This window comes from Kogia breviceps, chromosome 9 (genome assembly GCF_026419965.1).
Source record: "Kogia breviceps isolate mKogBre1 chromosome 9, mKogBre1 haplotype 1, whole genome shotgun sequence".
NCBI lineage: Eukaryota > Metazoa > Chordata > Mammalia > Artiodactyla > Physeteridae > Kogia > Kogia breviceps.
Genome location: NC_081318.1, coordinates 14,657,360 through 14,679,077, shown reverse-complemented (window position 1 = coordinate 14,679,077; position 21,718 = coordinate 14,657,360). Strand labels below are relative to the sequence as shown.

Below are 21,718 nucleotides of genomic sequence, written 5' to 3'. Positions count from 1 at the left end.
TTCCCTGTTCAGTCTTTTATTACTCACCGTAGGGAAGCCAATTGATACATTGTGTGGACCCTCAAGAGGCCCTATGGAAAGGCCCACATGACAGGTAACAAATGCCTCCTGTCCACAGCTAGCACTACCTTGCCAGGCATGTGGATGAGCCCCTTGGAATGGGATCCTTCAGCTCCAGTCAAGAGGTCCAATGACTAGATCCCCACAGCTGACAGCTCAACTTGAACCTGGGGAGAGACACTGAGCCAGAGCCACCCAGCTAAGCTACTCAGCAGTATGGGAGCTACTCAGTAACCATGGGAGATAAGAATATTGATTGCCTTAAGCTATTAAGCTTGGGGGTAAATTGTTATGCAGCAATGGATAATTAATACAAAATACACAAAGTAACCAAGGTCCAAAACACAAAGTAATGTGGACTGTGTAAGGAAACTGGGGAGGTAATCATGTCCAGAGGAGGAATAAAAGGACAGATTAAGTGAAACGAGCAGTTGAGAGGGAGTGGGAATTACAACAGGTCATCAGGTTGTGTGTGCCTGGGAGAGACAACGGGGAACTCATGATTTCTGAGACCACTTTATGGAAGGTCAAGACATGGCTGGGCATGGCAGACAGAGAGAGGTCCACAGCAGGCTGCAGCAGGGTGGCCTTTCATGGCTTGGGCTCCTTCCTTGAGTACTATTCCCCTTGGGATAGAGTAGGACTGGGGCTGTGCCCTGAACCCTATGGCACTGGGTGGGATGCTGACAAGACCACCAGGCCCTAAGCATTTACTATGTGTTAAGTGCTTTAAATAACATGAAGACTTAAACAAATGTGGCATTCATACCATGGAACATTATTCAGCCATCAAAAGGAATGAACTACTAGTATATCCTATAATGTGAATAAGCCTGGAAAACGTTATGCTAAGTGCAAGAAGGCAAAGATAAAGGGTCATATACTGTATGATTCCATTTACATGAAATGTCCAGATTAGGCAAATCCACAGAGACAGAAAATAGACTGATGGCTGTCAGGAGCCCAGGAAAAGAGTGAATAGGGAGTGACTGCTAACAGGCACACGTTTCTTTTGGAGGTAACGAAAACATTCTAAAATTAGATAACGGTGACGTACGTTCCCGTGAACATACAAAAACCCCATAAAATTGTACACTTTAAAGTAGTGAAATTTATGGCATGTAAATTATATCTCAATAAAAAAAATAATATGAAGACGGAAGCACATGTAATAGCGTTGACCGTGTGCCCAGCACTGTTCTAAATGCTTTCTGTGTATAGTTTGTTTAACTTTCACAACCAATGGACCTAGGAGGTAAGAACTAGTATTATCATCTACCATTTACAGGTGAGAAAACTGAAGCCCAGAGAGGTTAAGTGATTTGCCCAGGTCACACAGCTAAAGCAAGTACTAGAGCCAAGAACTGAACCCAGGCAGTCTATCTCCTGAAGCTACAGGCTTAACCATTATGTTATACCACCTTTCACTTATAAATGATCTCAGGTGAATCTTAAACAAATCAGTGAGGTGGGTTTTAGTACCTCTATTTACAGTACCTCTATTTCACCTCAGAGAAGTTAAGTAACCCCCTCACACCAGTAGGAGCAGGGGAGGCAGGATTCAAATTCAGGTCTTGCTGACTTCAAAGCACACAACTCTATGTCACCTTCAGCTCTTACTAGCAGCTGCCTTCAGCACTAGGGGATGAACTAAAACGGACCTTCCGAGGATCCGCACCTCGGCAGCCGGCTGACACAGGGAGTTTCTTCTTTTAGGGATCATGGGATTGCAACACCTAGTATTTTTCCTGTGCACATGTCATGATGTCTATATTGCTTTCTGATTTTCCAATTATCTTTTCACCAAATAAACACTTACATTAACAATCAGAAGTTGAAAATTCATTTGCTCAGTACCATCACATAGACTTAGTTTTAACTAGGATAAATGCAAGTTAGCTTTTATATTGAAATAAATATTGACTCCTATGTTTTTAATTCATTTCAGTTAAAAATTTGGCCATACAGAAAAATTGGGGAGTTTTCAAATAGATACCTCTTTTTTATTTTTGGATTATGGAAATTTTCTATATAAAAATAGAATGGTATAATAAGCACTCATGTACCCATCACCTAGCTTCAACAATTATCACCTATAGATTTCTTATTACATAGTTCTCCAATTTATTAGTAGTTCAGCTACAATTACATTATCCTTTAGTACTGGTTAAATCACTTTTTAAAAGGCAAAATGTTAACAGGTGTTAATAGGTGGTTATAAACTTATAGATAATTACATTTTCTTCATTTTAATTCTCAGCATCTTCCAAACTTTCCATGGTGAATATGTAGTACTTCTGTAATGAGAAAAAATGTTATTTTAAAATGATTGAAAAATGTATTTTTTTGAGTGTTTTTTTAAATATCTATTTATTTTGGCTGCCCTGGGTCTTAGTTGCCGCATGTGGACTTCTTAGTTGTGGCATGCGAACTCTTAGTTGAGGCATGCATGCAGGATCTAGTTCCCCGACCAGGGATCTAAGCCGGGCCCCCTGCATTGGGAGTGCAGAGTCTTATCCACTGGACCATCAGGAAAGTCCCAGGAGTATTTTTTCAAATGCTTAATCCCAGAGTATTTCTTGCTCTTTCTTAGAACAGTCAGAAGTGGGGGATCCTTTCGCCATGAGCCCATAACTCACTGCAAGGGAGTGGGATAAAGTTTGGTTTTTAAAACATTCTTTTTGATGGTAAGGTAGAATCTTTGTGAAACTAGTGAACAAAAGGAAAAAAACAACACCTAATAGCACTCAACAGAGCTAATGAATAGAGTTGCTGTGGTTCTACAGCAGAAATGTTGAGGGTTCTTTTCATGAGACTTTTCCTTAAGGAAAATCCACCTGAGCAAGAAATGCCAAAACTTCTTACTGTCTTTCATATTCCCTTAGCAAGTCATGGCCCTGGTGATTGACAGGTGGTTTCCAAGGACCAGCCGTAAGTATCACTGTGCATCAGGGCTAAATTGGAGCAACGGGGACTCCAAAACATCACTCCAAGCTCAGATCGGGACCATCTTAAAAAACAACCCCCCAAAAGAACACAGATTTAGCAAGATGCAATTCACATATCATAAAATTCAGCTGTTTTAAGTATACAGCTCAATGTTTTTCAGTAAATTTACATAGGCATACAACCATCATCACAACCTGGGTCATTTTTACAATTCTTCAGAAACTGCTGTTCTATTGCAACTGCAATAAAGTTGCAAATTCCAACTTTGTCTCTAATCCCTGCAACCAGCTTTTGTGTGTCTATGTTATTACATGTTTCATAACACATTAGATTCTTAGAGCTATAGCTGGGAATAATAACTTCTTCTCAAGTACAGTCAATGCCATATTCTACCCTTCATAATTACAGCTACAGTTCAAACAGCTTCTACAGGGATTTAGAGGTTTAAAGCAGTATCACAAACTACTGGAAATCAGAGATCATTTCAATGGATTTAGCAAGATCAACAAGGTTGTTTACAGTACAATAAGCAACAATGCCCTTAGACCTTGGCGAAAGGGGTCCCTGCCCTGGGCTCTGTGCTCTGACAGCACCCTGCACCAGGTGTGAAGAGGCAATGGAGCTGAGGGGTTCCTACAGCCCTCCGCACCATACCACGGTGCCTAGGACTCGGAATTCCCTGCCCATACCACCCCAGGCCTGTTTCCTTACCTGAGCCAGTCTCTTCCCAGCGTGTGTCCTCCCTTTAGGGCTACTGGGGGCGACTGCTCACAGGAGAGCGGGTGACTACCCTTGCACTTGGGGGCTGGGCGGCCACGCACACGCAGAGCCCCTCATGGTGCGGGATGGAGAAGAGAAGAGATGGGCTGAGAAGAGAAGGGCGTGGGTTGAGTGAGCACTGGAGGTAGCTCTCTCCACACTGCCACCTCTCCCAACAGCATTCCAAGAAGTCTGAGGATTCTAAATTGGAACGTGACCCTCTTTGTGACGGTGTATTTGTCAAGGCAAGAAGATAAAACATTTTAACAGTTTGCTAGGCTGATTTTAAATGTTTCAGTATTTAGACATATGGTATGTGGACCTCTCTTTGTATGGTTTCATTTATATGAAATGTCCAGAATAGGCAAATCCATATGGAGAGAAGATGGGTTAGTGGTTCCCAGAGGGTGGGGGCTGGAGGGGAAACTATGCATGTGCCTTTGGTATGTGTCTTTTTCCCTGTTTGTATGTATACAAAAGTGTATACATCAGGCAATGAAGATATGCAGTCACTCATTTACTCTCTAAGTGATTGGGGGTGAGGGTGAGGGGCGGGGACAGGAGCTAGAGTGCAAGGAGGATGAAAAAGAATCTAAGAAGTCATACCTGCCTTCTATGAGCTTATGGTGCACCTGAGTCTCTACAGGGCTAGTTATTCCAGGGGTATGTAATGGAATTCGACTATAACACAACCATCTATACACTTGGGAGAATTACTTCACTTCTCCAGATGTTAGTTCCTTAGTCAGTTAATTCTGAGGGTTGGACTAGATGTCCTTTAAAGGTCCCTTCCAGCTCTAATACTCCATGATTCGGTGATTTTAGACTACCCCTGCATCTGCGTTAACTGGGTTCAGGGGTAAGACACATAAATTAAGTCGCCCACCCAGCACATATTATAGTTCCTTACTGTGTGCGGGTGTTTTCCACAAGCCAAAGCAACAAGGCCAGGGAAGAATGGTGGGATTGAGAAGTCATAAAACATGTCATGAGCCAATTGTATAAGAGGCTAAAATCACTTGGCTTATTGCACTCAATACACTCAAATTAGTCACACCCAATAGTAAAGAAAATAAAGGGTTTAAGGAATCACTCTGAAGAGAGATAGGGGAAGGGAGGCATCCTCAATGCAAACGGCAGGCACGGGTTCTAGATGTAGGCAGCGGCAACAAGTGTGGCACTGGCTTTTCTCAGCAATCACCTTCTACTACAGCAGCTTCTGACACGGGCAGTCTCCAGCGAGCGTAGTGCATGTGGTCCATCGAGACCCTTCTCCAGCAACTGCACTCAGACCCTGTCTTTTGTGAAGTACAATCCCTAGGGTGCAACAGTTACAACCCCAGCAACAAGGAGCCTTACTTACCTGTGGACAAAAAAATGTTGCCTGCCATTTCAGTAAACAAAAAATGCTGTCTTCCATCAAGCCAACAGTCACTGCAGCTGCCCTGACAGTGCATCCTGAGGGGAATTCAGGGTGGAGAAAAAGAGGATACTGGCCCTAGATAGTTAAGATGCATATCAAAGGAATAATTTCAATGAGCCCAGGCACGTGCATCTTCCCATACATAGAAAAGCATTAAAACCCTTTACTTGAGATGTCTGTTTTTTGTAATTAGCAGTAATCTTTTGAAGTTTGACTACATTTTTTTTTCCAGCAAAAACTCCTATATATCCTGGCTCCTCACTTACCTCTTTGGAACAGTTCTTCAGAGAGATCTGAGAAGCTAATTCCTGGGCTATAGTCCTTAGTAAGGTTCCCCAAATAAAATATAACTGTCAACTTTAGGTTGTGCATTTTTTAAAGTCAACATACAGGTGTGGACCCCGAAAAATTAGGATCGCTAAGACAAAGAGCATTGCTCACCACCCATTTCCACAAGAGTTCAGTTGTAACCCACCGCAGTTGCTGACTGACAGTAGGACTCTTAGAGGAATTTAAGGCGAACACAGAATAAGGCATCTGTGCTTTGGACGCACACGAATAGGCAGGTCCCACAGATAGTTAGATGTATATCTCAGGAAGAATTTTAATGACCCTAGATTCTTGCATGTTCCCATACACAGAAAAGCTGAAAAGATTAACTGGAGACATCTGTTCTTTACAATTAGTAATAATCTTACCAAAATATATGCTTGACTTCAGGTATGCCCTGGCCAAAAATCATGTAAACTGGCTTCTCCCCTACCTCTACCGCGTAGTTGCCACAGTTTACTGAGTGGCTATCTCCCACGCTTCAGTTCTCAGAAAGATCGCGAATAAAACTTAAACGCACAACTCATGTTATGCATCTTTCTTTAAGTCTTTCCGCACATCTTTGAAAACAATTTACTGGACCCTGGTGGTCCAGCCGTTAGAACTCCAGGCTTGCACTGACGAAGGCCCGAGTTTGATCCCTGGTTGGGTAACTAAGATCCCACAAGCCCTGTGACACAGCCAACTCCCACCACCAAAAAAAAAAAAAATCAATTTACTTATTTGACTTCACCCTCCAGTTATCTTAATTTACATATTCCAAATCTTACATCAGATCTTTAGAAACAATCAAGATGGGTGCCACACTGGCCACTGTGACTCCATCTTGGGTTTCCCTATTTCTAACAAATCAGAGGTTCTATTCTAAATTCTGTAAGCAGGAATCACAATATAACGTCACATCACAAGGGGAGCTTTATCTATGGAAATAAGAAACCGTATTCTGGTGAACTCCCGCCTCCAAACATCGGCTTCCTCTGTTTGGCAGAAATTTTTTTCCAAGCTTTCCGGCGCTGCACAGGAGACGGCGATCACGTGCCAGTCAGCGCCCCGTGCTGCTCAGGAGCCCAACGCGGTCCAAATCGGAAGTGGTCCTTGAAAATTACTTTCCCGGGAAACTTGTATTTGAAAAACAATGCCATTCTAATTCGCTTTTTCCTAAAGTAAACTCACGGAGATAGAGTCAAACTCTCGCTCTCAGCACAGAGAACAACGCTCTCCTCCGGAGAAACTTTCACTCCTGCAGCGGTGAAAGCCCAGCGGAACCAAGAAGTGGAGGGCACCGGTTCTCCGGCGAGCGCTACTCAGGCACGGACCAGGCCCCCGGCGGGGTTGCTGTGGAGACCGAGCGAGCTTTGGGGATGCCGAGGCGCGCTGAGGCCCGGCCTTCTTCTGTCTGCAGAGGGGTTTCTTAGGACTGACGCCAAGATGGTTAGTGGCTTTGAACAGTGAGGGAGAACTTTGAGTAGGTCCTGGGACTGGAGATTAGAGGTTCCAGACATACTTTTGGGTTGTCTAAGATTGTCAGCACAGGATGATGTCTGTGGCCTCCCCGTGTTCCCACGGGGGACAGGGATGCAGTTGTAAATATATCGTTGTTTCTTCCCTCCTGCTTCTCCATTTCCCCACTCCTGAGCTGCGCGTGGGATGGAAAGCGGACCAAGGGAAGGCTGAGATGATAGCAGCTGCGTGAAAGCATCTCTTACCTCACTCTAATTGGGGGAGATAAAGAACTAGGGAGTAGCAGTTTCGTTAGCTCAAACACAGGGTGATGGCCCTTTTCGTAAAATAACATGTTACAGAAAGAATTTGAATACGCTTACCTGGGGTTCGTTGTTAAGGATTTGACTTATAAATCCCGGAGCCGTCACTCTCAGTTTAATATTGACCATCAGAATGGGATCATACAGCTGTCTTTGTTGTTTCTTTCACAGATGCTTTCAAGGGCCAAACCTGCTGTGGGCAGGGACCTACAGCATACTGACAAAAGAAAGAAGAAAGGTAGGAAGATTCCAAAACTAGAGGAGCTACTTTCACAAAGAGATTTCACTGGAGCTATTACCCTGTTGGAGGTAATGTCCAAAGAAGGTTGCTTCTTAGGAGGTGAATAACCAGAATATAGAGGAATGCATGGGTGAATGCTGGTTGCTATGCTGTTGGAACAGGTGGGTGCATTCTGGGACTTTGTGTAAATCTTGTCAGGCACAGATTCCAGATTCCAAGTTAACTATAAACCTGATTAAAGGTGAACTAAAACGATAGACTTATTTCTCGAGGGACACTTTTAATTATATCTAGTCCCACTGATGATGAATCCAGCCTAAAAATGTAGAGGAACATTTAATACAGTGTCAGTTGCTCATTCCACCCCCTGACCAATTTATGGTTTATTCCTATTATATGTTATAACATTCTGATCAAATTTAAATAATTCTACCCTGTTTCATGCTTATTGTCTAAAAATACTGTATCTTCTGAAGATATTTCAAATCTCTATGGCAGAAGTTCTCAACTTTTAATATGCATCAGAATTAGGGTACTTATTAAAATGTACATTCCTGGACTCCTGCCCTAAGGGTTCTGATTCTCTACAGAATCAGCTTACAGTGGTTCTCAGGAACCCGTATTTTGGGCAAGTAGCCTAAGTGCTTCTGATGTAGATGTTCCAAAGATGCTGCACTTTGGGAAACGGCTTTCTGGGAAGCATATGTTATAGAAGAACGAAGGGGTACACCAAAGAATGAAGAGATGAAGAGTTTTGACAGCACAGCCTGGCTGTGTTCCGTAATAATTTCTCTAAAGCACTACAACAGCCATATTACTCTATCAACAACACGTGTTTTAATTAGCTTTATATATCTTTCTCAGTCTTTCACGTATAGTCCTGTGTTTCTTGCCAGTGCTCTGGTATTGAGCACATTGCTTAACTCTTCTGGCATCAGCTTTCTCATCTTCAAAGTGGGGGAGTTGACTTGGAAGGACCATCTAGCCCTGTAAATCAGTGGACTGAGTGGTAGATACATGTGTAATTTTTGTCGGTCTCTTTTTCTCTTCTCTTTTCTTTGAGGCAGTGACCACACTTTCCTTATTGTGTAATCCCATGCTGTCTGTAAGTTGTCAGGGAGGTTCTGCACTACGCTTTCATTCTTAGGTAGCCAAAGTGCCAGGATGGATGGGAATGGAAACTGCCGTGATTTAGGATGAGGAAGTCTTGTGAGCTCTCCTGTGGCTCCAGGGAATTCCTAGGGCAAATTCAGGGAGACCTCAAATAAGAATTTCTTCAGACTTAAGGCACTGTACTCAAATTCACAGTATTTGGTGAGAGGAGAATTTCTAATATTATGGAGTTAGCTACAGGAGTAAGTTCTTATTCAGACAAGAAAGTATCAACAGATGTCTTCATCTTGTAATGGTCGAGGCACCTGAGGTTTTTTTTTTTTTTTTTTTTTGCAGTACGCGGGCCTCTCACTGTTGTGGCCTCTCCCGTTGCGGAGCACAGGCTCCGGACGCGCAGGCTCAGCGGCCATGGCTCACGGGCCCAGCCGCTCCGCGGCACGTGGGATCTTCCCAGACCGGGGCACGAACCCGTGTCCCCTGCATCGGCAGGCGGACTCTCAACCACTGCACCACCAGGGAAGCCCTAATTTTACTTTTAAATTAATTTTTATTGGAGTATAGTTGCTATACAGTGTTGTGTTAGTTTCTGCTGTATAGCAAAGTGAATCAGTTATACGTATATATATAAACACTTTTTTATATTTCCTTCCTATTTAGGTCACCACAGATCAACGATGATCTGTTTAATTTTTACTTTTTTACCCATGTTTTTAACTTACCACCATATAGAGTGAAAAAAAAATCTCACCTTGTCATGGTCGTTCAGACTCCTCCTTCAAGGTCTCACTCCTTTCCTCCAGAACAGGACTTTTCTTTCATTGGCTGATGATTTCATGAATAATTTTTCAAAATGGACATAAATGATTAGGTGGTCTTCTAAACATCTTTAATTCTTGCAGGCCCTGGTAAGCCTGTTGAAGGGTAATAGAATGATTTAATGGCTTGTCCTCAATGAAAGGTTTTAACCTATAGTAAATATACGTGTGTGCTCACGGGACAGGTTTGAAGCGTGAAGATGAATGCGGGGTGGAGCATGGAGGGGTGAAAACATGGGCTTTGGAGTCCATGGACTGCGGTGGGCCCTGCCGCCACACCTACTGGCTGTGTGTGGCCTTGAGTCCATCACTTAAGTTCACTTTCAGTTATTTGGCATTAAATATTTCACATAATTCTTATGTTCCTTGTATATCACCCAGAATTTTTATGAGGATAGCTCTTAAATACTTTCTGGAGTCAGTAAACACAGAAAAACAATTGTGAAATATTTGAGGTAAAGGTAATTGTGCTGAGTTCTGTAGGTATCAGTTTAATTAAACTGAGATTATCTTGCTTCTATAATTTGTGATTTCCTATTGTTCATTAATAACATAGCAGTGTTTAACAGAGATTGTACTATTCAAAGTATTCATGATTTTTTTTTCATGAAATTTTAATGTAAAGTTCAAACGTCATGTTGGCGAACAAGAAGAAGACACTAATTTGTGGATTGGATACTGTGCTTTTCATCTGGGTGACTACAAGAGAGCTTTGGAGGTTAGTTTAAAGAAACTTTTTTTTTGTAACAGAATGGTTTTGAAAAGTTATTAAGCTTTGTATTATAATAATACATGCTCATGGTAAAATTCAAACAATATAGAAGGGAACAAAGGAAAAAGGAAAAGTCACCCTGTATGCTTTCCTCAATCCTATTTCTTTGTTAACAGAAGTAACCATTGGCTCTTTTTTGATGTGTTGCCTCAGAAATCTTCTATATATGTTCAAGCGTATTTATCTATGTCTGTTTACTTTTTCCTTTTAAATATATACTAATGAGATTGTTCAATATATTAATATTAGTGGGGTTTTTTGTTTGTTTTTTGCTGTACACGGGCCTCTCACTGCTGTGGCCTCTCCCGTTGGCAGAGCACAGGCTCCAGACGCGCAGGCTCAGTGGCCATGGCTCACGGGCCAAGTCGCTCCGCGGCATGTGGGATCCTTCCGGACCGGGGCACAAACCCGTGTTCCCTGCATCGGCAGGCGGACTCGCAACCACTGCGCCACCAGGGAAGCCCCTAATATTAGTCTTTCTTAAGGAAGTCTTCAGGAGAAGAAAAATAAGCCCTTTTGATAAAAAATTTCACGATTCTTTTCTCAAAAAGAAGTTCATTGTTGTTTTGCGTGGTTAATTTTAGACATAGGAAAGATTATATTATCTTTATATTTTTTAAGTATAGCTTTGAAAGTTTTTTTTTCTTGGTCATTGTAAACCCTGCAATGTAATTAACAATCTATGCAATTATGGATCTAGATAAAATTGTAGATGCCTTATGTCAAATAATTTTTAATTCATAAATGAAATTGTTTGGAACTTTCCCACATATTCTTACTCTCAAAGTGTAATCTAAGGATATTAAAATAACCTGCACTACTAAAATGAAAAGAATCCAAGATCAGGTAATGAGGAAGTGATATGAACAAAACCAACAAAATCAGTGAAGGAAAAGTGAAAATGTGAAAAGGGCAGAATAGGATCTGGTAGTATATGTGAAAGATATAGGAGAAAAGAGAGTAGCCCAAACAGAGTAAGAAAGAAAAAAGGCATCTGGGGAAGGCTGATAAATAGTAAAGGAGTTTATGGAGGGACTTCCCTGGTGGCACAGTTGTTAAGAGTCTGCCTGCTAATGCAAGGGACATGGGTTCAATCCCTGGTCCAGGAAGATTCCACATGCTGCGGAGCAGCTAAGCCCGTGTGCCACAACTACTGATCCTGCGCTCTAGAGCCCGTGTGCCACAGCTACTGAAGCCCGTGTGCCTAAAACCCGTGCTCCGCAACAAGAGAAGCCACCACAATGAGAAGCCTGCACACTGCAACAAAGAGTAGCCACTGCTCACTGCAACTAAAGAAAGCCCGTGCGCAGCAACAAAGACCCAATGCAGCCAAAAATAAAACGAAATGAAATAAAATAAAATTTTATTTTTATTTTAAAAATAAAATGAATCTCAGAAACTGTCCTTAACAGGGAAAAAAAAAAAAAAAAAACAGAAGAACACACCAAATTTTAAAAGTGTAAAGCCAAATAAACAAAGCCAGAGAACAATTAGAATGAAATGAAATTTGTAGGGTGTTAAGGTTATCAGATTTTAAGTTAACTGAACCTATGCATTTTTAATAAGGCATCTTTTTTATGTCTTTTTAATTTAGCAAAAAGAAAATATTTTAGTTGCTTTTCATTTCTGCAGTTTGTTAGCCCATATCAATATTAAAAGGGGAAAAAGAAAACAAGTGTAAGGTTATGTGGACAACAGCCCTGCATGGGTAGGATTGAGCCTTAGCTTCAGTATTTCATATTACAGGTATAGAATAGGTAAGGAGCATATAGAAGTCCCTAAATGTGAAGTTGCCCAATCACAGAGAACTCCTATCCCATTATACATAAAGGAATGGCCCATTGATTACCCTACTGCTGAAAGGCATCACTGCTTAATGTATGTTTCAGGAATATGAAAATGCAACGGAAGAGGAAAATTGCAATCCTGAAGTCTGGGTGAACCTAGCCTGTACCTACTTTTTTCTTGGAATGTATAAACAAGCTGAAGAAGCTGGATTTAAAGGTAAATGGGCCCTTTTAATATCTGGTATTCTCACTAATAGTAAGAGTCATTTTGAAGATTTTAAAACTTATTTAATTCCTTTTTCTTTGGAGGAAAAATCAAGTAACATTAGAAAGCTAAAAAAAAAAAATAAAGTTTTACTCTTCAAAGAATATTGGATCAAAAAAAAAAAAAAAGAATATTGGATCTTGGATCTTAGCAACTTTATGTTTAAAAAGAGAGTTAATCTGTGTGCTGCTTACCCTCCCCAGTTCACCTCCTCAGAAGCTAAAGCCAAAAAGCAGAAGGATGAGAGAAGAAAAAGGGCAAGGTGCCTTTCTTAGGTTCCACTGTGGTAGGAAGTTCATGCTGTTGGTAGGAGTTGGGTATAGTTGTTCAAGCTGTTATGAATGTGCATTTTATAGCTTCTTTTCCTGCTTCTGAATGAGAAGCCAAGTAATTCCAACTTGAAGAATCCAGATTTCTTCCCTTTTTCTTTACTTACCAGAACAGTCATCTTAGGAGAACTGGACTCAAATTTGCAAATAGAGTAGGGCAAAAGGGAACTATGGGAGGAAAGATTAAGAATAATTAGAGTATGAATCAAATTAAATTCAAAGAAAAGTAGAGAAAGTGGGCAAAAGAATGTTTGTTAGGAGATATGTTAGGGAAGAATGTATTTCAGGGTAGAAATCTTAGAGAATTAACTGATATATACATATTTAGATAGAATTCCAGTTCAGAGTCGTGGAATTCTAATTTTCCTAATTTAGTTCTAAAGGCCTTTGAGTTATTTATCTCATGTTTCTAGACTATCTGTGCCTAGAACAGTTAGACGCATCTAAGGTGATCAAGGTAGCTATCTCTCTTTCCATATATATTTTTCTTTTTCATACATTGAAGTATGACTTTTTGCTGTAAAGAGATACAAGATTGAGTGTCTAGAATTAGGAAAATTCTCCAAGAGCACAAAAGGGATCTGGAACTTAAGAGGTGTTCACCTTTTTGCTTGGCTCCCTCTTTTAGGTGGTAGATTATCGTGCCAGAAGATCTATGAAATGGAGACTGGGCTAGTATTGAGGAAAATATGACACTGTAATTATGAAAAGGGGTTTCAGAAGGAATCAACAAAGAACACTGGAAGACCAGCTGAATGAGAGTGAATTCCTACATGTATTGAGATGACCGTAACCATTTGCTTCCAGTGTTTGGTTCAGTGTGTGAACTACACAGGGTTGGCTGCCGCTGGAACCACGAGGAGTGCCGTGCTATGCTTTACCACCACAGAGTGAGGAAGAAGTGTGAGCCAGAGCAGAACCTTAGAGCATTTTCCTTCTGGTTCTTGGTGATGCTGCTGCTACTGCAGTAGGACTAGACTAAAATAATACATTAATTATTAATTAATATACATTAATTAATATACATTAATATATTATAGCAGAGACGTAGCAGGATCCAATAGGTAAGGATTTGGGAAGATTTATCCGTCACATGTCACTCCTGCAAGGGACTAAGTGCCATAGACAATTGAGTTCTTTAATCAGCACCTTGGATTTTTTTCACAGCTCCAAAAAGCCGACTTCAAAACCGCCTCCTCTTCCACTTGGCTCACAAGGTACTTACGTTCCTATTTCACACTTTTTGTTTTAATGTTTTAAGATTTACAAAAATTTTTATGTATATCTTTTTTTAATTGACGTATAATTGACTTCACACTTTTTGTTTTTAAAATATTTTTCTCTTGTTATCAACAAGGGTGAAAGAAAATTAAGTAGAAATTCTCGTTAATGGTATTTCTAGAACAAGTAGAATACAGGTGTTAATTTTATAGGACTTTCTTCCCCATTAATGTTTTTTTACTCTGTTTATTTATTCAGAAATGTTAGGTTTTAGTTCTTCCTAAGCAGCAGTCATTTAGGATTAGTTTGTTTCCATCATCTTACTGTCTCTTAGGAAATAGAATCAAAGACACCTTGTCCTAACTCCTGAAAATAAATACATACCTTTCAGAATTGCCTTACAGCAATAATTTTGATCATGTCATAAAATGATTTTTAAATCATTTTTCATGTTATATAATTACACATTCTATTAAGCAAAATATAAATATGCAATAAAAGGATATAACATCTACCATATTTAAAGCTAACTGAATTTCAACCTTTTGGCATGTCTCCTTTTGGGATAATTATTTTTTATATGCATATTTGTATTTTTGTTTGTTTTGCAGAATGGGATTCATGTTAAATATATATTTTTGTATTCTGCTTTTGTTTTAAACTTATCTTTATTTTACGAGTGTACCCCTGAGTCACTAGTCTTAAAAACCAGACTTTTAAAAAATAACAATCCATCACATGCATGTGCCACAATTCATTCAACACTTCTAGTTATTTAACTTCCAGATTGGTTTTTATTTTAATTATAAAAATGTGATTCTAACATCCTAAAATGGATTTTCTGAGTTACTGAGTAAGAACAATAAAAATTTAAAGCTTTTAATTGATAGTGCTAAATTATTTTACAGGACGTTTATGTAATTGTCCAAAGGTAGTATTTGAAAATAATTATTTTTGGTGCATTTAAAAATTTTGGGAATTCCTTGTTGGTCCAGTGGTTGGGACTCAGCTCTTTTGCTGCCAAGGGCATGGGTTCAGTCCCTGGCCAGGTAGCTAGATCCTGCAAGCCGGGCAGTGCGGTGGCGGGGGGGAGGGAACGAAAAAAAAATTCATGCGATAATTATCTGTCTCTCTGTAATTTAGTTCTTTTGATTTTTGCTTTACATGTTTTGCAGACTATCATTAAGTGTTTACAGATTTAGAATTGTTATGTCCATCTAGTGGATTGAAACATTTATCATTATGAAATGTCTCTCTTTATCTCCAAAAATCTCTCTTCATGTAAAGACTACTTTGTCATATTTGTGTAGCTCCACCAGCTCTCTTTTGGTTAGTGTTTGCTTATTGTATCTTTTCCCATCCTTTCACTCTCTATCTTTCTGTGTCCTTCTGTTTTAAATGTCTCTCTTATAAACAGCATGTAAAAAAGATAGAGACAGAGAAAAAAAGGAAAGGGAGAAGATATAAAGAAAGAAATAGAAAAGAAAAAGAAGGTAAGAAGAGGGGTGTCAAGTAATTAATATGAGCTGTAACTTAAAGGCTTTCCATTATTAAGGCTCTGCCTCCAGAGACTATTTTTTTTTTAATTTTAAAAAATGTTTATTTATTTATTTATTTTGGCTGCGTTGGGTCTTTGTTGCTGCACGCGGGCTTTCTCTAGTTGTGGCAAGCAACCGCTACTCTTCGTTGCGGTACACGGACTTCTCATTGCAGTGGCTTCTCTTGTTGCAGAGCACAGGCTCTAGGTACACGGGCTTCAGTAGTTGTGGCTCGTGGGCTCTAGAATGCAGGCTCAGTTGTTGTGGCGCACAGGCTTAGTTGCTCCGCGGCATGTGGGATCTTCCTGGACCAGGGCTTGAACCCGTGTCCCCTGCATTGGCAGGCAGATTCTTAATCACCGTGCTGCCAGGTAAGTCCCCAGAGACTATTTTTATTCTTTCTCTGAAAGAGAGGTAAAGAACACCAGAAGCTGAAGGGAAGGAGAAGTTAAAATATCCATTTTGTAGGTGTTGATTTCTGTAACCGTACTCTAATGTGAATCTTTACACGTCTTTTGCTCTCTTACAATTTTAGTTTAATGATGAGAAGAAATTGATGAACTTTCATCAGAATCTTCAGGATATCACAGAAGATCAACTCAGTTTGGCCTCAATCCACTATATGCGATCTCACTACCAAGAAGCTATTGATATTTATAAGCGAATACTGCTAGATAACAGGTCTGTGTCCATTTATGCCTCCTTGAAATCTCATTTTGTTACTTTCTTCTGTACCTAGTTTGGCTGAGGACCTAGTGTCCTTTGGATCTAATATCACCATGTGTTCAAATCTATTTAGCTAATAATCTGGTGAGATTAAGAACTCCTTATTGTCTAGATCAGGGTTTCTCCACCTTTATTTCATTATTGACCTTCCAAGGAGGCTTTTTAGACTTTTCCCCTGTTAATTTCCCTCCCATGAAGTTTCAATACCATAGATATATTGTATATCTGTTTATGTACTGTATGTATATCTATGCTTTATATATAAAATGAGTATGATTTTCCACCTCTCCATAAGAACCAATTTTTGCCCCTCTGGGGGTGATATCACACCTGTTGAAAATGCATGGTCTAGGTGTATCAATTTCAGTGTTATAGTCACACTAGGTAATTGCTGACAAAATTAGAAACAAATCATTCTGAAGAATTAATGTTCCAACTTTATCACTGACCACTTGGCTTCTCTCCTGCATCCCCAAAATATCTCGTCCACTTCCCTCTCCCTTCTTTTGCTTTACTGCCACAATCTCCCACACATTCGCATCCTCAGTCGTCACATCTACTTGCCTTGTCTGCTTATTTGAGTTTATACTCGATTACTGATTATGTTAGTTTTTTTAAACATGAATAGGTGGTAGTTGAACTTTTCCCTTTCTCCTCTAGTTGTCATCTTTTACTCTGCTTATGTCAAAACGCTTAAATATAATACAAAAAGAAAGGTGCTACGCTGATTATATTCTTCTTTTTTCTTTGAAAGAAGAAATGTCCTCTTTGCCTTGCTGTCCATTTGAGCCATTAAAAAGGTCTGTAGTTTGACAACATTTCTATGAAGTAGACTTAAATTGTTAATCCTTAATTCTTTCATCTAATAGGGAGTACCTTGCCCTCAATGTTTATGTGGCCCTGTGTTACTACAAGCTGGATTACTATGATGTGTCTCAAGAAGTTCTGGCTGTTTATCTTCAGCAAATTCCTGATAGTACCATCGCACTCAATCTTAAGGCCTGTAATCATTTTCGCCTTTACAATGGCAAAGCTGCTGAGGTAGTGATGAAATTTGTTTTTGTTTTTTGTTTTTTTAATTTCTATTTTGGCTGTATTGGGTCTTTGTTGCTGCATGCGGGCTCTCTCTAGTTGCAGCGAGTGGGGGCTACTTTTCGTTGCAGTGTGCAGGCTTCTCATGGTGGTGGCTTCTCTTGTTGTGGAGCACGGGCTCTAGGTGTGCAGGCTTCAGTAGTTGTGGCATGCGGGCTCAGTAGTTGTGGCACACGGGCTTAGTTGCTCCACAGCATGTGGGATCTTCCCGGACCAGGGATCAAACACGTTTCCCCTGCATTGGCAGGCGGATTATTTTTTCACTTTTTTTTTTCCTCTATTTTTGGCTGTGCCATGAGGCTTGCGGGATCTTAGTTCCCTGATGGGGGATCGAACCCTCGGCCTCGGCAGTGAAATCACGGAATCCTATCCACCAGACCACCAGGGAATTCCCACCACAGTCAATTTTAGAACATTTCCATTACCTCAAAAAGAAACTCCATACCCTATAGCTATCAACCCCCATTCACCAAGCCCTAAGCAACTACTTAATCTACTTTCTGTCTCTATGGATTTGCCTGTTTGGGATATTTCCTGTAAAAGGAATCATATAATATGTGATCTTTTATGACTGGCTTCTTTTACTTTACCATAATGTTTATAAAGTTCATCATGTTATAGCATGTTTTAGTACTTCATTCATTTTTATGACCGAATAGTATTCCATTGTATGGATATACCACATTTTATTTTTCCAGTTGTCAGGGGATGGTTATTTGGATTGTTTCCACCTCCTTCCTATCATGAATAATGCTACTGTAAACATTTGTATCCATGTTTTTGGACATGTTTTGAACATGTTTTCATTTCTCTTGGGTATATACCTAGGAGTGGAATTGTTGGGTCATACTGTTTTCCAGAGTGGCTGCACCAGTTTACATTCCCACTAGCAATGTATAAGAGTTTCAATTTTTCTACATCCTTGCCAACAGTTGTTGTTATCTGACTTTTTAATTCTAGCTATCCCAGTGGATGTGAAGTGGAAGCTCCTTGTAATTTTGATTTGTATTTCCCCGATAACTAATGAAGTTGAACATCTTTTTATGTGCAGTGAGTGCTGCTTTAAATTTTGCGCCCTAGGTAGCTCCCTTGCCTCACCTTTAGTCCTGGCTGGCCCTGCCTGAGATCAAAGCTGTCCTCATAATACTAAAAGATTTTGTTTTTTCACTTTCATGCACTTGAGTGTGTAGTGAAGTTTTCCAGAGACAACATGATTTTAAAATAGATGGATTGCAGATACAGATATGTCAATCTAGCTGTCATCTGTTAAGCCAGACATTAAAGAGATTTGCAAAAATATAAAACAGCACTCTTCTCACTAAATTTTTGTTTTGCTAAATACGGTTTTTTTAAAGAAAAACATGTTATTTGTGTTAATGTGTAGTGGATGTAGTGGGTTTATTATTACTTTTGATTAATTGATTACTTAAAATTTCTGTTTTAATTTCTAATACAATAAATATGAATGGCTATAACCCACATAAACAAAAACTCTTTGGGATCCTTAATAATTTTTAAGATTTAAAAAACTTCTTGAGATCCAGAAGCTTGAAAACTGCTGAACTAGCCTAATATTACCCAAGGCAGGGGTCCCCAAGCCCCGGCCACAGTCCGGTATTTGTCCGCTGCCTGCTAGGAACCGGGCTGCACAGCAGGAAGTGAGTGGAAGGCAAGCAAGCGAAGCTTCATCTGCACTCCCCATTGCTCCCTTACTGTCTGAACCATCCCCCTGCCCCCCCACCCCGTCTGTGGAAAAATTGTCTTCCACAAAACTGGTCCCCAGTGCCAAAAAGGTTGGGGACTGCTGACCCAAGGCTTTGGAATTACTGCTGTGGACAAGAGAGGAGATTAGTAAATGCATTGCTGAATAGGTGTGCATTCCTATGTGACATCGGGTAGAAAAAGTTTGTAGTGCTTAGTGAGAATAATCAAGGATTTCATTATTTTATCCAGAAAAGCTTAGGTACCCACTGATGGAAGTAGAAAAAGGAGGTGAGGAGGCTTAATCAAAATTATAGAGTGGCAAGATGGGAATAGCAGAAAGCTGAGGAAGGGGGTAAGTGAGTCTAGGACATTAGTGAAGACACTGTGGAAATGGCTGACCATTTCTTCTAAGGGAAGTTAAGGGTGAAGGATAATACGGAAGAGATCTGATAGGTCTAATAATAACATAGAGGGGAGAAGTTACGTTAATTGCGTCATGTAAATTAAGGCCAATTCATCAGGAAGGAGATAGTATGAAAATTCAGGACATAGGTGGAATGATCAGATTGCAGAATCAACCTAAGTTGTTAAAAGTTTGTCACCTGAGAGAAAAGACTAACTCTAGGAGTCTAAAAACTTGGGTTCACCAGTTTCAAACTTGCTGATTAGTGTAAGGTTCAATCACTTAATGTTTATAAGCCTCAATGTTCTCATCTGTAGAATGAGGATAATAATAATTACATTGATTATTTCTTAGAGTCCTGCAGAACAAATGGAACAGCATGTTAAATTCTTTGTAAACTATAAAATGTAACATTTTATATGTGATATAAGAACCATACAGTTCTCATTTTCATAAGGCTTTCCTTTTTTAATTTCAGGCAGAACTCAAAAGCTTGATGGACAACGCTTCTTCTTCCTTTGAATTTGCCAAAGAGCTCATCAGGCACAATCTGGTGAATAATAGTTTGCAGTCTTGACTGACTTGAGGCCTACCCTATTTTGGTACATCACAGTGGTTAGAAAGATGAATGAAGGGAGTCATCTCAACAACTATTTCTCTACTTTAAGTAAACTCTTTCTTGCTGTGGAGGAGAGAGAATGAGTTTAAGGTATCAGGTTGTTTCCTCAAGCAAATCCTTATTGGGAGGGCAGTAATACATACTTAACATTTAGAAAGAAGTGTAAGGCAGTGAGATCCACGTGTTCATTTTGTTGGCAAAGACAAAGGAACATATCCCTTTGGGTTGTAATAAATGGGAAGGATATTCTGATGAAAGTAAAGCTTGAGCTGGTCTTTGGAAGATGACTGGGATTTATAGGGTTCATTTGTGGCAGGGACATGGATAAATGAATGAAGAAGGCATATGTGATAGGTTGTGAGCAGTTTGAATCTACTAGAACAGAAAATTTGCACTGGGGCACAGTGAAAAATTAAAGTTTTAATTAGTGAAAAGGTAAAAAGGGGGTTAGGTTTAGGGCTGGACTATGATGGCCATTGCTGAAAAAAAAAACAAAAACATTCGAATGAAGTTTCAAGTTTGATTCCATTGACTATGCAGTAGAGTGGGTGCAAAGCAGCTACATTCAACTCAGACACCCAGGACACTGAGAAAATTATTTAATATTGTTGAGTTTCAGATTCCTTATCTGAAAATGGCAATAATAAAAACTAATCCTTTTCCTTCTGATTTCTCTGTACCTTCTTTGGCACCAAGTCTCTGAGTATGAATGCCGAAAACCATAGCTGTTTTAGACTCTCTCTTCCCCTTTATCTCCGATAGCTACTCAGTCACTTAATCCTATTAATTCTTTGTTGGGATTGTCTTATATTCATTCCGTTCCTCCTCTAATTCAGGCCTCCATCACAGATAGCGTTTTCTGTGGTTATTTTTTATTATGAGCTTCTGCCTGTAATCTTATCACTTCTAGTCTAGTTTATAAATTAAAGAACAGATTAATTTTTGTGGAGAATGATGTGTTAGAGGTAGTAGTCTGGAAATTAAACTTGGAAAGAGATTAAGACCAGAGAACAGGTTTAGGAGTTTTCGTAAGAGTAGTGATAGTTGAAGAAAGGGTTAAAAACAGAGAAAAACATGATTCCAAGAGAGCGTTTGTATTTAAGTGGCTGAAAGAAGGAGAATAAGAAAATATCTCAAGAAAGGGCAGGCGAGAAAAAGCACCTAGATAATGTACAGTTGACCCTTCTACAACACGGGTTTGAACTGCATGAGTCCACTTATACACAGTTTTTTCAGTCGTAAATACTGCACGGTCTGAGGTTGGTTGAATCCTCAGATGTGGAGGAACCATGGATGTGGGTGGCTGACTATAAATCATACTCGGATTTTCAACTGTGTGGAGGGTCAGTGCCTCTAAACCACCCACTCCACCGTTGTTCAAGGGTCAACAGTAATGTCATTTAAAAATTTTTTTCTGATGTTTATACAATTTTTAAAGATTACACTCCATTTACAATTATTACAAAATGTTGACTATGTTCTCTGCGTTGTCCAAATACATCTTTGTATCCTATCTTACACGCAGTAGTTTGTACCTCCCATTCTCCCACGCCTATATTGCCCCGCCCTCCACTGGTAACCACTAGTTTGTTCTCAATATCTGTGAGTCTGCTTCTTTTTTTGTTATATTCACTAGTGTGCTGCATTTTTTAGATTCCACATATAGGTGTTATCATACAGTATTTGTCTTTCTTTGTCTGACTTATTTCACTTAGCATAATGGCCTCCAAGTCCATCCATGTTGCTGCAAATGGCAAAGTTTCATTCTTTTTTATGGCTGAGTAATATTCCATTGTATATATAGACCAC

The 21,718-nt window shown here is 39.7% G+C and overlaps 1 protein-coding gene and 1 long non-coding RNA gene across 7 annotated transcripts in view; one reads left to right on the top strand and one right to left on the bottom strand.

Moving 5' to 3' along the window:
* Positions 1–1,152: 1,152 nt before the first annotated feature.
* On the bottom strand, positions 1,153–6,792 carry LOC131763031 (uncharacterized). 3 transcript variants are annotated; one of them, XR_010842067.1, is made up of 4 exons: positions 6,695–6,792; positions 5,132–5,226; positions 3,721–3,875; positions 1,153–2,357 (listed from the first exon to the last, which is right to left on the bottom strand). It is a non-coding gene; the product is annotated as an uncharacterized lncRNA (long non-coding RNA). The 3 variants fall into 3 exon arrangements; XR_010842069.1 differs by having other exon boundaries at positions 2,206–2,357; positions 5,132–5,266; positions 6,695–6,759; XR_010842068.1 differs by lacking the exon at positions 6,695–6,792 and adding an exon at positions 6,292–6,524 and having other exon boundaries at positions 2,206–2,357; positions 5,132–5,266.
* Positions 6,612–21,718, top strand: part of IFT56 (intraflagellar transport 56) — a 34,907-nt gene continuing 19,800 nt past the window's right edge. For 2 of the 4 annotated variants that reach the window (XM_067042052.1, XM_067042053.1), the window contains exons 1-8: positions 6,837–6,952; positions 7,456–7,593; positions 10,079–10,171; positions 12,115–12,229; positions 13,774–13,823; positions 15,901–16,046; positions 16,961–17,132; positions 19,769–19,843. In XM_067042052.1, coding sequence (XP_066898153.1) covers positions 6,950–6,952; positions 7,456–7,593; positions 10,079–10,171; positions 12,115–12,229; positions 13,774–13,823; positions 15,901–16,046; positions 16,961–17,132; positions 19,769–19,843 — 792 coding nt within the window. In that variant the 5' untranslated portion in view covers positions 6,837–6,949. Of the gene's footprint in view, positions 6,953–7,455; positions 7,687–10,078; positions 10,172–12,114; positions 12,230–13,773; positions 13,824–15,900; positions 16,047–16,960; positions 17,133–19,768; positions 19,844–21,718 lie in introns of all 4 variants that reach the window. The other 2 variants (XM_059074899.2, XM_067042054.1) reach the window with 2 other exon arrangements.